At 51.9% G+C, this 16,909-nt stretch overlaps 1 protein-coding gene across 1 annotated transcript in view; it reads right to left on the bottom strand.

The window, feature by feature from the left end:
* mapkbp1 (mitogen-activated protein kinase binding protein 1) overlaps positions 1-16,909 on the bottom strand; it is a 394,016-nt gene that overhangs the window by 130,526 nt on the left and 246,581 nt on the right. Inside the window, exons 15-18 of the mRNA XM_086003669.1 lie at positions 14,007-14,128; positions 13,355-13,430; positions 6,733-6,844; positions 842-905 (exon numbers count right to left, since the gene is read on the bottom strand). Coding sequence (XP_085859795.1) covers positions 842-905; positions 6,733-6,844; positions 13,355-13,430; positions 14,007-14,128 — 374 coding nt within the window. The remainder of the gene's footprint in view (positions 1-841; positions 906-6,732; positions 6,845-13,354; positions 13,431-14,006; positions 14,129-16,909) is intronic.

Genomic DNA, 16,909 nt, shown 5'->3' with positions numbered 1-16,909 from the left:
GGGACTAACAAGGCAAGGGAATACACAATGAATGGTAAGACCCTAGGCAAGACGGAGGTGCAGAGGGATCTGGGTGTGCAAGTACACAGATCCCTGAAGGCGGCGGAACAGGTGGATAAGGTGGTAAAAAAGGCATATGGGATACTTGCCTTCATTAGCCGAGGCATAGAATATAAGAGCAAGGAGGTTATGATGGAGCTGTATAAAACATTGGTTAGGCCACAGCTGGAATACTGTGTGCAGTTCTGGTCGCCACACTACAGGAAGGATGTGATCGTTTTGGAGAGGGTGCAGAGGAGATTCACCAGGATGTTACCAGGGCTGGAGCGCTTCAGCTATGAAGAAAGACTGGGCAGATTGGGTTTGTTTTCCTTGGAGCAGAGGAGGCTGAGGGGGGACATGATTGAGGTGTACAAAATTATGAGGGGCATAGATAGGATGGATACTGAGGAGCTTTTTCCCTTAGTAGAAGGGTCAATAACTAGGGGGCATAGATTCAAGGTAAAGGGCGGGAGGTTTAGAGGGGATTTGAGAAAGAACTTTTTCACCCAGAGGGTGGTTGGAGTCTGGAACTCACTGCCTGAAAGGGTTGTGGAGGCAGGAACCCTCACAACATTGAAGAAGCATTTGGATGAGCACTTGAAATGCCATAGCATACAAGGCTACGGACCAAATGCTGGCATATGGGATTAGATTAGACAGGGCTTGATGGCCGGCACAGACACGATGGGCCGAAGGGCCTCTATCCGTGCTGTATAACTCTATGACTCTATGCACTGTAATTGGAGCAGAGAGAGCTTCAAGATGTGTACTGAAATGCACAGAGAGAGAAAATACATACCTGTCCCCCGACACAGAGATCAGATGTTTACAGTCGTTGGTGAATTTCATTCCTGTAACTACCTCTGGAAAAAAAAGACACAATCGTTATAGAAACCAGCGTGGGTTAGTGAGAGCCAACCTGACTGGCATGGGGGGTTAATGAGGACAGCTCTGACCCACATGGACTAGTGAGCATCACTCTGACTGATGCTGATTAGTGAGGTCTATCCTGACCAATACTGGTTCACAAGGATCACCCTGAGCAGTGGAGATTAATAAGGTCCTGTAGGAGTCTCTGCACTCCTAGCAAAGAATCTATAAACTCACTGGAAGTTAACAAACTGAGTTTAATGTATTAAAACTTTACAAAACAAGAAAGTACAGGAGAAGCTCAAAACAGGTCTTTTCTCTCTCACTCCACATGAGGACTGGCTGGCCACGCCCTCTACCTCTGACGTGATGACGTCATCCCGTTTCCCGCCGTTGGGGATGTCACGTGACCCACGTGATGACGTCATCGCGTCAGATCGCGATTTTGTCGATCTAGCTCTGTTTAACCAGAGCCAACATTGAAAGTTAATAACATTGATTAAAGACAATTATGCAAGTCCCTGCGAGAGTCTCTTAGTGGTTTTGCCACAGTCCAGCCTAACCAGTGCAGATTAACAAAACCCTGTCACAAGTTAGCAAGCACCATCCTGAGCATTCAGGCTGATGTAGTTCATCAAGTGCCCTCTGTTAATTAGACTGAGAAATTAAGAATCTTTAATGCGTAGGTGTTTAACAATCTTTCTCATATGCACATTTTTTGGAACTCAATTGGCTAAAATTGAATGTTCATAAAACAGCAATAAATTAGAACTGAACAGATGCAGGATATAAGAATCAAACTTGGGGAAAGCAGGTAGATAAGCTTCCAATGAGAAATTACTATGAACTTATGAAAACAATAAATCAAACATAAGTAGTCATCAAAAACCACCAATAAAAGAATGGAGGAACTGAACCAATCAAATTGCCCCAAAAGGTTGGTGGCGTTGGTTAGAACTGCCACCATGAATTTTCCCTGCCTGCAAATTTACAGTTAAAAATAACACTTGTGACATAAGAAACCCATAAAAAAAATGGAACAATTTCAAATGTTTATTCTTACTTAGAATCATAGAATAGGATCATAGAATGATACAGCACAGAAGGAGGCCATTCGGTCCATCGTGCCTGTGCCGGTTCTTTGAAGGAGCCGTCCAATTAGTCTACCCATTTCACCAGTCTGTCTACGTCCTCCTGCTGTCTGCTACTATCCCCCTCACTGTTCACTACATATCCGAGTTTCGTATCATCTGAAAACGTTGAAATTATGTCCTGTACACTCAAGCCCAGGTCATTAATATATATCAAAAAGAGCAGTGGTCCTAATACCGACTCCTGGCGAACACCACTGTCATGCATCTTATCATGACTCATGAAGTAACACTGGGCGGCCAGCTGGTGGCACCGTCCAAGGAGTATAAATACTCGGGCGTGGGCCCAGCTTGCTCAGGATGTTTCTGTAACCAGGAACTAGTGATGCAACTAGAAATCTCACGGTTTTGAAACAGTTGATTAAAGCCTTGTTTTATACTCAAACCAAGTGCTCAGTAGTCTTTTTACATCAACCACTGTACACCGCCCTCCAGTCAGAAAAACAACCCTACTCTCTGCTTTCGGGCCCTTAGCCAGTTTCGGATCCACGCAGCCACTGTCCCTTTAATAATAGAATAAAAGTTCTGAAGCCCCAAACGCCGAGTGGTGCCAATTCAGACATGGCAAATGGGCATTACTTTCAGTCCATTTGATGCACAGCCTGCCGCTGTGATGTTACTATCGGGCCTGTCAGTGACTGACCAGCACTCAGTGGCGTGCTCCAAGCTCCCTGAATAGTGCCGCATGTACTATACGATAAACAGAGCGTGCGTGTTTATTATAAACACATAGCTTGGAGTTTCCTCCGATACACATGGAACCTTGGCGCAAACAAGTTGCGTGGCTTAAAAGATCGCCGAATTTAGGGCGTAACTGAGTTATGCTCATAAGTGCGATAGGCCCAAGTCTCCTCGATCTGTTACATCCGCCTGAACGAATCTCGCCCACACAACTGGCCCCACCCTGACTCTGAAATCCTCCAATCGCGCACGTTCGGGGGTCTTCACATTATGACGGATTTACAGGCGCGGCAGGAAACAAAGTCATTTTTCTGGTCTTTTAATTGAAATTTTTTGAGCGTTTCAACAAAGAATGATCCCCATTGAGTCCTGATCTGTATTTTCTGTTTCTTTGAATGGATTTTTATGGCAAAGTATGAGGCACATTGAAAATTGAAAAGCTTCCCCGATTACAGGTTCTTAAATACGCTGTGCCTGATGGGCATGAATGTTGGTTAAATGAGTTGAAAATGTTAAGACTTAGAGAAGAAAGTTATGGGGCTGGATTTTCATTGAGGAGGCGTGTAGGAGGCGGGACTACAACTTTTGGGGTTGTAGTCCCGCCTCCATTGAGTTGTGGCCAACCCACACGATTTTCACTTGATTGACCTTGTTGAGCCCGCTCAGCTGTTTGAAGCTGTCAAACACGGACAATCTGTACTCTAAGTTAATTCCTTCCTCTCAGGCTGATTTAGAGATCTCTCCAGAACAGAAAGCTGAATGCTGCAACTTTTGACAGCTCGCGGCTATTCTGCTTTCTGTGCCGGTGAGATGAGGGACTCCTGAGACCTGAAGGAAGGAAGGCTGTAAAGCTAATTAAATGTAAGTAAAACTTCTTAACACTTTACACAGACCAAACACACTTACCTCTGCACTCATGCACCCATCACTCACCTGAACACCGGACATCTCGAACCTTCCAAGCCCTTCAGCCCGACGGTTTGCCTCGCTAACTTGGTGTGGTTTGGAGCCGTCGGGAATCCCACGCTTCAGGAATAAAAATAGGGATTAGGCTAAAAACTGCCTGTTAACTGGCAGTTAATTGGCACTAATCCCCATCCTGCCTCGGGGAGGCGGCTCACAGCACAGGTCGGGTACCCGCCTCCTTTGAAACTGGCATGGAGGTGAGTTGTGGGCGGGGATGGGTTCGTGCCCCCTGATTTTGCGATTTTAACCCCCCATACGCCTCCAATCCCGCCTCCACGGCCCAATGAAAATCCTGCCCATGGTGTGGGTTTGGCCTTTCCTGGGGCCCCAATTGTTTACGCTGATTTATGCCAGTTTACTTGCATTTTGACTTCGGGGATATTGTAATGAGATTGGCAGGATTCACGGGTGTTCCTTGACATTGGCAAAATGGGCGCAATTTCGGGCGCAACTTCCGGGTTGTGCCCACAGAGGAAACTCCAGGGCCAAACTATGGTATAATAACACTGCTGTGGAGTTAGGATACAGATCAGCCAGGATCTCACTGAATGGTGGAACAGGCTCGAGGGGCTGAATGGCCTCCTCCTGTCCCTGTGTGACCCCTTATTGCTGCAGTACCTAATTCCTGCCTGCAGATGGTGACAAAGCAGTACCAAGCGGACAGCAACAGAGTGGAACCGTGAGCCAAATGCACTCAGTCACGAGGCTCACCGACCTCAGAGAGGTTGCCGTCAGCTCCCACGCAGACCTTACATCACTACTTCAGCCCAACAGGCGTAACACTGCCAGGTGTTCAGAAGAGCCTTGCAGATTGGGCAGCTGTCGCAGCCCTGTGCAGTTAAACAGGAAATCATCACGGGCTGTTCAGCCGATTCTGTGCAAAGCAGCTGTCACGGTCAGATGCAACGTTCTGTTGACTTGTGCAGGAGGGAATCGCCCTCACAGTTCGCAGTACAGCAAGCCTGATTTTTATTAACCCAATAACACACAAAGCTCCCTTGGCGACTTCCTCACTTTAAATTCCATCTCGTACTTGATCCGGTGACTTAACACTTCTCCTGCTGTTAAAGCTTCTAGTTTTAGGTTTCTCCTCCCCCCCCTTCCGAAGGCACCAATTTGCTGGCGTTTGGTTCTACAGATGCTGGCTGTTTCTCCAGTTCACCTCCCCAGAAGCTAATCTTCATGTGTAACCCTCGAAAAGCTGTTTCAGCAGGCTCTTCAACCACAGGCAGGATCAGAGCTAAGCCCACCCCCTGTCCTTACCCAATGCTCACATTAGGAACCCAGGCAGGTGGATTTCTCTCATTGCCCCGCCCAGGCCCGAGACAGTGGGTCCAGCTGCAGCAGCCTATACTATCGCTACACTAAGAGGGCAGACCAGAGGTTGAACCTGGAACCTCGCTGGTTAGAGAAAGTCACTGGAGGAGCAGGTCCTTCATCTAGAGGCATCTTAAATGAAAGCCAGCTGCATTGAGGGGGGCGGAAGGAATTCCCTCGCACGATTTAACTCACATCGGACAAAATCATTCTACAGTCACACGTGGTTTCGTACAAGATGGCTCTGGGGCTGGCAGCTCCCAAGGGAGCTCCTTTGCTGTGCAACTCTATCATTGGCCATCCGTTGCCATCCTTTTCCCTTTCTCCACCAATCCCCTCTCCTCCACTGTTTAAGTTCCCCTGGCCCTAACAGTGGGTGCATTTTAGCCCTAACTACAAGTTAACTGCCAGCTTAAAGTTACCTGGGCCCACTGGATCTTTGCTCAAATTTGGCTTCCAAATTCCTGGACTTCTCTGGACGTCAAGACTACGCTTCTCCACAGGACTTCACCGGACTACACAGTAAGACTCAGCTGCTGTGACTCTGATTTGCTATTCAGTTGCTTAAGTTTTAAGGTAACTTTGTTTAGGCTACAGCCCATCCCCCACCGCTGTTTTACATGCTGAGCTTATGACTGTGCTACTGGTTTTTCAGCTTTCTTTTACTACAGCCTGGTTCCTAGCCAGAAATTCACTTTCCTAGGCCGAAGTTCATTTCCCCGCCACCTCTGGATCTTATGGTGAACTCCTACTTTGCCACCGTTTTTCTGCCCCACGAATGATTCTGCACACCTCCTGGATCTTCATTCCCACGGAAATACCTCTAGCACGCCGTCCTTCGATACTCTACCCTTCAGCTAACTTCTGGACTCACTCGCCCTCCGCACCTGTCTACGAACCTGGACATCAGTTCATTGGTGCTCGAACCTGACTCCACCTTAACTGCATCAACTTTATCCTCCCACGGGACCTCTGACTTTAACTCTGGACTCCCTCCTATTGTCTCCTCTCTATTCCCCATTTACTACCAGGATATATGTATCCTAATCTTGCTATGTAACCGGGCGTATTTAACTTGAGTTTCCCTCTGTCCACTCTCGTGCACGTTTAGGCTGCCACTCTGGACCCGAGCCCACCACTCCTATTTCCTCTTTTCTTTTATACCACTCCAAGACCACTCTCTCCTGTCGTCATGCCTCCTTTCATTTCTCCCCTCTCAGGTACTCTGCTCTCCCAGATCCCTACCCCAACCCTTCAGAAATCCTCGATCTTTCTACACACCTGCTGCCGTCCTAGGCTTGACTCCCTCTTCGATAAGCCTACAGCTTCCCTCTGTGCCGCTCTTGGTCTCCTTACGAGCAACTCCAACTGCCCCATCCTACTCTCTCGCCAACCTTTCCGCCCAGCGCACCTGCTGAGAGCTAATCTTTCTACCTCTTTTCAAGTCCCAGTGATGTTGCTGCTCCGCCCGCTGCCTTCCCTGCCCTCCTGGAGATAGGTTATATGCTCCGATCCCTCAGACAACGAGGCATTGATACACTGAGAGCTTACGAATGATGGAGAAGGAAGTTTGCAAGTGGGGCGTGGAGTGTAAACATTTTTGAGTAAAGGAGGGTCACAACCTTTCTGGAAGCACCATGAATCAAGCGAGGACAGTTAACGGCAGCCCGCCACCTGGTAGCGGGTTTGAGCGCAATGAGCTTACCTGAGTGGCCAAACATGGTGGCAACACACTCGCCCGTGTAGAAGTCAAAGATGGAGAGGTTCTTATCAGAGCAGCTGGTTGCGATGTACAGCCCGGAGGGATCGATTTGAACCTGGAACAGATACATGTGACACACCATCAATACTGGCTCAGGAACCTGCATCACCCAGAGTGAGAGCCAGATGGCACAGAGTGTGAGTCAGAGAGAGAGAGAGAGAGAGAGAGAGCGCGAGTGTGGGTCAGTGAGAGAGAGAGAGAGAGAGCGCGAGTGTGGGTCAGAGAGAGAGAGAGAGCGCGAGTGTGGGTCAGAGAGAGAGAGAGAGAGCGCGAGTGTGGGTCAGAGAGAGAGAGAGAGAGCGCGAGTGTGGGTCAGAGAGAGAGAGAGAGCGCGAGTGTGGGTCAGAGAGAGAGAGAGAGAGCGCAAGTGTGGGTCAGAGAGAGAGAGAGCGCGAGTGTGGGTCAGAGAGAGAGAGAGAGAGCGCGAGTGTGGGTCAGAGAGAGAGAGAGCGCGCGAGTGTGGGTCAGAGAGAGAGAGAGAGCGCGCGAGTGTGGGTCAGAGAGAGAGAGAGAGAGAGCGCGCGAGTGTGGGTCAGAGAGAGAGAGAGAGAGAGCGCGAGTGTGGGTCAGAGAGAGAGAGAGAGCGCGAGTGTGGGTCAGAGAGAGAGAGAGAGAGCGCGAGTGTGGGTCAGAGAGAGAGAGAGAGCGCGCGAGTGTGGGTCAGAGAGAGAGAGAGAGCGCGCGAGTGTGGGTCAGAGAGAGAGAGAGAGAGCGCGCGAGTGTGGGTCAGAGAGAGAGAGAGAGAGCGCGAGTGTGGGTCAGAGAGAGAGAGAGAGAGAGCGCGAGTGTGGGTCAGAGAGAGAGAGAGAGCGCGAGTGTGGGTCAGAGAGAGAGAGAGAGAGCGCGAGTGTGGGTCAGAGAGAGAGAGAGAGCGCGAGTGTGGGTCAGAGAGAGAGAGCGCGAGTGTGGGTCAGAGAGAGAGCGCGAGTGTGGGTCAGAGAGAGAGAGAGAGAGCGCGAGTGTGGGTCAGAGAGAGAGAGAGAGCGCGCGAGTGTGGGTCAGAGAGAGAGAGAGAGCGCGCGAGTGTGGGTCAGAGAGAGAGAGAGCGCGAGTGTGGGTCAGAGAGAGAGAGAGCGCGCGAGTGTGGGTCAGAGAGAGAGAGAGCGCGCGAGTGTGGGTCAGAGAGAGAGAGAGCGCGCGAGTGTGGGTCAGAGAGAGAGAGAGAGCGCGCGCGTGTGGGTCAGAGAGAGAGAGAGCGCGCGAGTGTGGGTCAGAGAGAGAGAGAGCGCGCGAGTGTGGGTCAGAGAGAGAGAGAGCACGCGAGAGTGTGGGTCAGAGAGAGAGAGAGCGCGCGAGTGTGGGTCAGAGAGAGAGAGAGCGCGCGAGTGTGGGTCAGAGAGAGAGAGAGAGAGAGCGCGAGTGTGGGTCAGAGAGAGAGAGAGCGCGAGTGTGGGTCAGAGAGAGAGAGAGAGCGCGAGTGTGGGTCAGAGAGAGAGAGCGCGCGAGTGTGGGTCAGAGAGAGAGAGCGCGAGTGTGGGTCAGAGAGAGAGAGAGCGCGAGTGTGGGTCAGAGAGAGAGAGAGAGAGCGCGAGTGTGGGTCAGAGAGAGAGAGCGCGAGTGTGGGTCAGAGAGAGAGAGCGCGCGAGTGTGGGTCAGAGAGAGAGAGCGCGAGTGTGGGTCAGAGAGAGAGAGTGCGCGAGTGTGGGTCAGAGAGAGAGAGAGAGCGCAAGTGTGGGTCAGAGACAGAGAGAGCGCGAGTGTGGGTCAGAGAGAGAGAGAGCGCGAGTGTGGGTCAGAGAGAGAGAGCGAGTGTGGGTCAGAGAGAGAGAGCGAGTGTGGGTCAGAGAGAGAGAGCGAGTGTGGGTCAGAGAGAGCGTGAGTGTGGGTCAGAGAGAGCGCGAGTGTGGGTCAGAGAGAGAGAGCGAGTGTGGGTCAGAGAGAGAGCGCGAGTGTGGGTCAGAGAGAGAGCGCGAGTGTGGGTCAGAGAGAGAGCGCGAGTGTGGGTCAGAGAGAGAGCGCGAGTGTGGGTCAGAGAGAGAGAGCGAGTGTGGGTCAGAGAGAGAGCGAGTGTGGGTCAGAGAGAGAGCGCGAGTGTGGGTCAGAGAGAGAGCGCGAGTGTGGGTCAGAGAGAGCGCGAGTGTGGGTCAGAGAGAGAGAGAGAGAGAGAGAGAGCGCGAGTGTGGGTCAGTGAGAGAGAGAGAGAGAGAGCGCGAGTGTGGGTCAGAGAGAGAGAGAGAGCGCGAGTGTGGGTCAGAGAGAGAGAGAGAGAGCGCGAGTGTGGGTCAGAGAGAGAGAGAGAGAGCGCGAGTGTGGGTCAGAGAGAGAGAGAGAGCGCGAGTGTGGGTCAGAGAGAGAGAGAGAGAGCGCAAGTGTGGGTCAGAGAGAGACAGAGAGCGCGAGTGTGGGTCAGAGAGAGAGAGAGAGAGCGCGAGTGTGGGTCAGAGAGAGAGAGAGCGCGCGAGTGTGGGTCAGAGAGAGAGAGAGAGCGCGCGAGTGTGGGTCAGAGAGAGAGAGAGAGAGAGCGCGCGAGTGTGGGTCAGAGAGAGAGAGAGAGAGAGCGCGAGTGTGGGTCAGAGAGAGAGAGAGAGAGCGCGAGTGTGGGTCAGAGAGAGAGAGAGAGAGAGAGAGAGAGCGCGAGTGTGGGTCAGAGAGAGAGAGAGAGCGCGAGTGTGGGTCAGAGAGAGAGAGAGAGCGCGAGTGTGGGTCAGAGAGAGAGAGAGAGCGCTAGTGTGGGTCAGAGAGAGAGAGAGAGAGCGTGAGTGTGGGTCAGAGAGAGAGAGAGAGCGCGAGTGTGGGTCAGAGAGAGAGAGAGAGAGAGCGCGAGTGTGGGTCAGAGAGAGAGAGAGAGCGCGAGTGTGGGTCAGAGAGAGAGAGAGAGAGCGCGAGTGTGGGTCAGAGAGAGAGAGAGAGCGCGAGTGTGGGTCAGAGAGAGAGAGAGCCCGAGTGTGGGTCAGAGAGAGAGAGAGAGCGCGAGTGTGGGTCAGAGAGAGAGAGCGCGAGTGTGGGTCAGAGAGAGAGAGAGAGCGCGCGAGTGTGGGTCAGAGAGAGAGAGAGAGCGCGCGAGTGTGGGTCAGAGAGAGAGAGAGCGCGAGTGTGGGTCAGAGAGAGAGAGAGCGCGCGAGTGTGGGTCAGAGAGAGAGAGAGCGCGCGAGTGTGGGTCAGAGAGAGAGAGAGCGCGCGAGTGTGGGTCAGAGAGAGAGAGAGCGTGCGAGTGTGGGTCAGAGAGAGAGAGAGCGCGCGAGTGTGGGTCAGAGAGAGAGAGAGCACGCGAGAGTGTGGGTCAGAGAGAGAGAGAGCGCGCGAGTGTGGGTCAGAGAGAGAGAGAGCGCGCGAGTGTGGGTCAGAGAGAGAGAGAGAGAGCGCGAGTGTGGGTCAGAGAGAGAGAGAGCGCGAGTGTGGGTCAGAGAGAGAGAGAGAGAGCGCGAGTGTGGGTCAGAGAGAGAGAGCGCGCGAGTGTGGGTCAGAGAGAGAGAGCGCGAGTGTGGGTCAGAGAGAGAGAGAGCGCGAGTGTGGGTCAGAGAGAGAGAGAGAGAGCGCGAGTGTGGGTCAGAGAGAGAGAGCGCGAGTGTGGGTCAGAGAGAGAGCGCGCGAGTGTGGGTCAGAGAGAGAGAGCGCGAGTGTGGGTCAGAGAGAGAGAGTGCGCGAGTGTGGGTCAGAGAGAGAGAGAGAGCGCAAGTGTGGGTCAGAGACAGAGAGAGCGCGAGTGTGGGTCAGAGAGAGAGAGAGCGCGAGTGTGGGTCAGAGAGAGAGAGCGCGCGAGTGTGGGTCAGAGAGAGAGAGCGCGCGAGTGTGGGTCAGAGAGAGAGAGAGAGCGAGTGTGGGTCAGAGAGAGAGCGAGTGTGGGTCAGAGAGAGAGAGAGCGCGCGAGTGTGGGTCAGAGAGAGAGAGAGCGCGCGAGTGTGGGTCAGAGAGAGAGAGAGCGCGCGAGTGTGGGTCAGAGAGAGAGAGCGCGCGAGTGTGGGTCAGAGAGAGAGAGCGAGTGTGGGTCAGAGAGAGAGCGCGAGTGTGGGTCAGAGAGAGAGCGCGAGTGTGGGTCAGAGAGAGCGCGAGTGTGGGTCAGAGAGAGAGCGCGAGTGTGGGTCAGAGAGAGAGAGCGAGTGTGGATCAGAGAGAGAGCGAGTGTGGGTCAGAGAGAGAGCGCGAGTGTGGGTCAGAGAGAGCGCGAGTGTGGGTCAGAGAGAGCGCGAGTGTGGGTCAGAGAGAGCGCGAGTGTGGGTCAGAGAGAGAGCGCGAGTGTGGGTCAGAGAGAGAGCGCGAGTGTGGGTCAGAGAGAGAGCGAGTGTGGGTCAGAGAGAGAGCGAGTGTGGGTCAGAGAGAGAGCGAGTGTGGGTCAGAGAGAGAGCGAGTGTGGGTCAGAGAGAGAGCGAGTGTGGGTCAGAGAGAGAGAGTGTGGGTCAGAGAGAGAGAGTGTGGGTCAGAGAGAGAGCGCGAGTGTGGGTCAGAGAGAGAGAGCGAGTGTGGGTCAGAGAGAGAGTGAGTGTGGGTCAGAGAGAGAGCGCGAGTGTGGGTCAGAGAGAGAGCGCGAGTGTGGGTCAGAGAGAGAGCGAGTGTGGGTCAGAGAGAGAGCGAGTGTGGGTCAGAGAGAGAGCGAGTGTGGGTCAGAGAGAGAGCGAGTGTGGGTCAGAGAGAGAGCGAGTGTGGGTCAGAGAGAGAGTGAGTGTGGGTCAGAGAGAGAGTGAGTGTGGGTCAGAGAGAGAGCGCGAGTGTGGGTCAGAGAGAGAGCGCGAGTGTGGGTCAGAGAGAGAGCGAGTGTGGGTCAGAGAGAGAGCGCGAGTGTGGGTCAGAGAGAGAGCGAGTGTGTGGGTCAGAGAGAGAGAGTGTGGGTCAGAGAGAGCGCGAGTGGGTCAGAGAGAGAGCGAGTGTGGGTCAGAGAGAGAGCGAGACTGTGGGTCAGAGAGAGAGCGAGTGTGGGTCAGAGAGAGAGCGCGAGTGTGGGTCAGAGAGAGAGCGAGTGTGGGTCAGAGAGAGAGCGAGTGTGGGTCAGAGAGAGAGCGAGTGTGGGTCAGAGAGAGAGTGAGTGTGGGTCAGAGAGAGAGCGAGTGTGGGTCAGAGAGAGAGCGAGTTTGTGGGTCAGAGAGAGAGCGAGTGTGTGGGTCAGAGAGAGAGAGAGAGCGAGTGTGTGGGTCAGAGAGAGAGCGAGTGTGGGTCAGAGAGAGAGGCGATTTTCAGGTTGAATCGTTTCCGAGGATTGGACTGCCGTTAGAACCTACTCTGAAGCTGATCTTGTTTTTAATCGAAGATGAGACAGGAGAAATAATACATAACGTGCACGATATTGAGCAGGTGATTTAGCGTGGACTGTAAGCACAGAATCAGAGGGCATGAGGGGAAAATAACAAACCTCGAACAACACAGGGAGAAAAGGGAATGTTCCCCATAGATGGAACAGCCTGCAGCAAAAGTAGTTAATGCCATGTTCATTGATTCCTTCAAATAGGAGCATGGAAATAACTGGTTAAGATTGGGGTTAAGAGTAGCTACAGGTGGAGATGATCAAATACTGTGTGGACATGAATGGAATATAGAAATACCACAGCAAGGAATCCAATTAATCTCGGTTTACCTTTAAGCAGAGAAAGACACTTATCAAACCTTTACTCAAGGGACCAAATGGGTTGAGTCTTGTTCATGATGGAGTGGATTGTACATGAACTGTCGAAAGAATCAGCTCAATGGCCCGAAAGGCCTTTTCTTATTCCTGGCTTGTTTGGGTTCTATTTATTTTAAAGTTGGGCTCCCTTTCCCTTTCATTTGCTCTCCCAATTAAACGCACCATCTACCGGTAAGATAGCCGAGCGGCAACATGTCCCCCAGGACTCCATCAACACTGTTATAACATCAGCCACTAGGAGACTTTCCATCCCTCCCAATCAGGAAGTGCCTGGTCCCTACTCAGTGCCCAGCCAACACTCCTGCTCAACGCCTGGTCCCTGCTCCTGAACCTACCAGGCCCCACTCTTGCTCTGGTTTCTCCCCTCCCCCCCCAGACCCCTCCCCTCACCTCCAGACCCCTCCCCTCACCCCCAGACCCCTCCCCAGAGCCCCCAGACCCCTCCCCAGAGCCCCCAGGCCCCTCCCCAGAGCCCTCCCCTCACCCCTCCTCACACTCGTCTCCCACTCTGTTCTTGGGTTTTATCTCACGATCAGGATGTCACCCCCCTCGCTCCTCTTCAGAGCATGTGACCAAGAGTTGGGAGTCAAAGTGCCGCTGCTTGTGGTACTGATCCCCAGTTCGAGCATGGTCTGAAGCAGTAATTTCCTGCCTCACACGTTTTCTGAAGTAATTTGATTCCCTCTTTTATATTCTTCGTTACCCCCAGCAGGGAGTAGGTGAGCTCCTCCTGGCCCTTCACCGCTTCCCTTCCTGTGGAGAAAGTGCTCAGCCTCTGCCTTGCTCTCCACAAGCACTCCTGGTCAACAGTGCCCAGCCTGGGAGGGTGAGGCTGGACATCTGCCAATGACGCTCTCTGTAACCAACATGACCCAAGCCTGCCTCCCCCAGCGCACTGGCCGAGTCCGAGAATTCACCACTGCGCAATCAAGGACACAAAATGTTTCTTGCGATTGATTGCCACAACCCCTCGGCCTCTGGAAGCTGGATAACACCATTTCCATTGGCGCTCACCTTGATCAGGGTCCCATCTTCTCCCTGAGATCCTTTATATAGCTTCTTCTGTTTCCCGTTGCTAATGTTGAATATCCTGCGGAGGAGGACGGCACTTACTGTGAGACAACAGTCTAGAAAGTCACGCAGATGTAAATACATTCCACCTTCAAACCCACAGGACCACGCAGTGAGACCAATTCACATCCTGTTTCTATATCACACTGATCCGTCTGTGTATGAAACTATTCTGTTTATTCAGTCAGGGATAAGTGAGGGGTGTGGGGTATATCAGTGTTACAGTGAGGGGTGTGGGGTATATCAGAGTTACAGTGAGCGGTGTGGGGTATATCAGTGTTACGGTGAGGGGTGTGGGGTATATCAGTGTTACGATGATGGGTGTGGGGTGTGGGGTATATCAGAGTTATGATGATGGGTGTGGGGTATATCAGAGTTACAGTGAGGGGTGTGAAGTGTATCAGTGTTACGGTGATGGGTGTGGGGAAAGCAGTGTTATGGTGATGGGTGTGTGTAGCGGAGAAGTTTACACTGTGTTACAATGTGTAGCGCTGTGTATAATCGCCTCTATTACGGGTCCTGCACTGGTTTTCCTTGCTCTCCCTTTGGTTGCATGTGCACGAGGCCGGTTGCAGCACATCCAGCTCACACTCACCGAATGCTTCTGTCCTGGCATCCGATGGCAGCGTACTTGCGTGTGGAATCCACGTCCATGTCGTACAGAGTTGTCTTTCGAACCACGTGGTGGGTCCGGGTGAACTGAGTGCCTTCAGCAGACTGTTGGGAATGAACACAGGAGGATTAGCACCAACACCCAGACTCCTGCAGGGCCATGAGACGTTTACAGAGAGAAGCACATCGGGCACGGAGGGTGTGTAAACAACGTCTTGGGAGAACCTCTCCAGATATTAACACACTCGGCAGATTCGCAAGAAGCGTCGGCACACCCTGTGGGATTCACCCAAATACTGACACGGTCCTGGGCATCCCCTGCCCTACCTTCTGGAGGACTGGGTTAGCTACACAAAGAAAACAAACTGTACAGAAACTGTACAGCAACAGAAGCAATGTGCTAGTAAGTCAACAAATCTAGAGTACAGGATTTGTAAGAAGAATATAAGCCCTACAATATCCTTATATCATTTGTTTACAGCAGTATTTTTATCTAGTTCCTCCAATTCTGGCTTTGTGCACCTCCCCGATTGTTATCGCTCCACCATTGGTGGCCGTGCCTTCAGCTGCCTAGGCCTAAGTCCTGGAATTCCATCCCTAGACCTCTCCACCTCTCTTCACCTCTCTCTCCTCCTTTAAGACACTTCTTAAAACCTACCTCTGACCAAGCATTTTGATCACCTGTCCTTAAGCCCAGAAATTCCGAGCGCAGGCCTCCCGCAGGCGGAGGGCTACGATCTGGAAAAATCTGCGCCTGGATCGGAGGGCTCCCGGGAGGCGCAGAGTTCCGCTGCTGGGCCTCTCCAAACTGCCGGTGTGCAGGGCCCACGTATCCCAGAGGCGCAGGTAGTTCGCAGCACCCCTGGGATCACGTGGGCCATGGGGAGCCAATCACAGAAGGGAATCTCCCTTCATTCTTTTGACATGGTGTGGAGATGCCGGTGTTGGGCTGGAGTGGACAAATGTAAGAAGTCACACAACACCAGGTTATAGTCCAACAGTTTTATTTGAAATCACAAGCTTTCGGAGCGCTGCTCCTTCGCCATTTATCACAACTCGGCAGAGAGATAATCACAGCAATCAACGGTGTGAATGGTGTCCAAACAGGTTAGTCAGGAAAACATTACATCAAAGAACAATGAGGTGGGGTCACAAGGGGTCAAATGTTGCAGATGCTGGGGTCTGTATGAAAAACAAAAAACAGACAAAAAAACTTTTTTTTTGCTGGAAATCATAGCAGGTCCGGCGCATCTGTGTAGAGAGAACAAGCCAACGACGACTCGAGTCTGGGTGATTATCTCTCTGTGATTATCTCTCTGCCGAGGTGTGATAAATGGCAGTTAGAAAGATTACCTGTAATCATTTGGCATTATTCTCTGACTATATAAGCTGTGTCTTTATGCATCTCTCCACTTCACTTGACGAAGGAGCAGCGCTCCGAAAGCTTGTGATTTCAAATAAAACTGTTACATTTGACAGGAAGACCTGTCAAATATATGAATAGAGGTCACCCCCAAAACATAGTAAAACTTCAAAAAAAAAATTTTTTAATCACATTTTTAAAATGACTTTAAATAATAATAATCAATAATAATAATCAACTTTATTGTCATTGTTAGTGCACAAGTGCAGTACAATGAAATGTAGGCTTGCGGCTCCCGAGAGTGTACATTTAGATTAAGACATTTAAACATTCAACATTCATTTGGCTTGTAATACATTAACATAAACATAACCATAATAAAGTGCATTGGCAGATGCATCTACGACAGGTAGATTGGTGAGGACGAGGTCAAGTAGGGTTTTCTCTCCTGTTGGTTCTCTCACCACCTGTTGCAGGCCCAGACTGGCAGTTATATCCTTCAAGATTCGGCCAGCTCGGTCAGTAGTGGTGCTACCGAGCCACTCTTGGTGATGGAGATTGAAGTCCCCCACCCAGAGTACACTCTGTGCCCTTGCTTCTCTCAGTGCTTCTTCCAAGTGGTGTTCAACATGGAGGAGTACTGATTCATCAGCTGAGGGAGGGCGGTAGGTGGTAATCAGCAGGAGGTTTCCTTGCCCATGCTTGACCTGAAGCCATGAGACTTCATGGGGTCCGGAGTCAATGTTGAAGACTCCCAGGACCACTCCCTCCCGACTGCATACCACTGCGCCGCCACCTCTGGTGGGTCTGTCCTGCCGGTGGGACAGGACATATCCAGGGATGGTGATGGAGGAGTCTGGGACATTGGCTGAAAGGTATGATTCTGTGAGTATGACTATGTCAGGCTGTTGCTTGACTAGTCTGTGGGACGGTGCTCCCAATTTTGGCACAAGTCCCCAGATGTTAGTGAGGAGGACTTTGCAGTGTCAACTGGGCTGGGTGTGCCATTGTCGTGTCCAAAGCCGGTGTCGAGGTCGATGCTGGGTGGTCCGGCCGGTTTTATTCTTCGTATTGTTTCTCATAGCAGTTTGTTACAACTGAGTGGCTTGCTAGGCCATTTCAGAGGGCAGTTAAAAGTCAACCACATTGCTGTGGGTCTGGAGGCACATATAGGCCAGACCAGGTAAGGACGGCAGATTTCCTTCGTTAAAGGACATTAGTGAACCAGATGGGTTTTTACGACAATCCGATAGTTTTATGGTCACTATTACTGGATGTGAGTGTCAAGTGGGATGTGGAGGAAGAGATTGCTAAAGCTGAGTGCTGGTGAGGAAAGGCAATGGGGATCAGATTGAGGGTGATGGAAACTTCATACTTACTTTTCCAGTGCGATGAAGGTCATGGAATCTTTTCCTGCACTGCATCCAGGTGCGCCGTGTGAGCTCCAAGGAGTTGACTTCCCCAGCCACCTGTAGCCACACAGCCTTGGTCTGACTCGGAGGCCTCTTCCTCCCTGAAGAAGG

The sequence above is a fragment of the Somniosus microcephalus genome, chromosome 12, assembly GCF_052327205.1.
Source record: "Somniosus microcephalus isolate GS21.2 chromosome 12, FLI_Smic_1.0, whole genome shotgun sequence".
NCBI classification, from domain to species: domain Eukaryota; kingdom Metazoa; phylum Chordata; class Chondrichthyes; order Squaliformes; family Somniosidae; genus Somniosus; species Somniosus microcephalus.
Note: the sequence above shows the minus strand (reverse complement) of the source record. Positions and strands in the feature narration are given on the sequence as shown.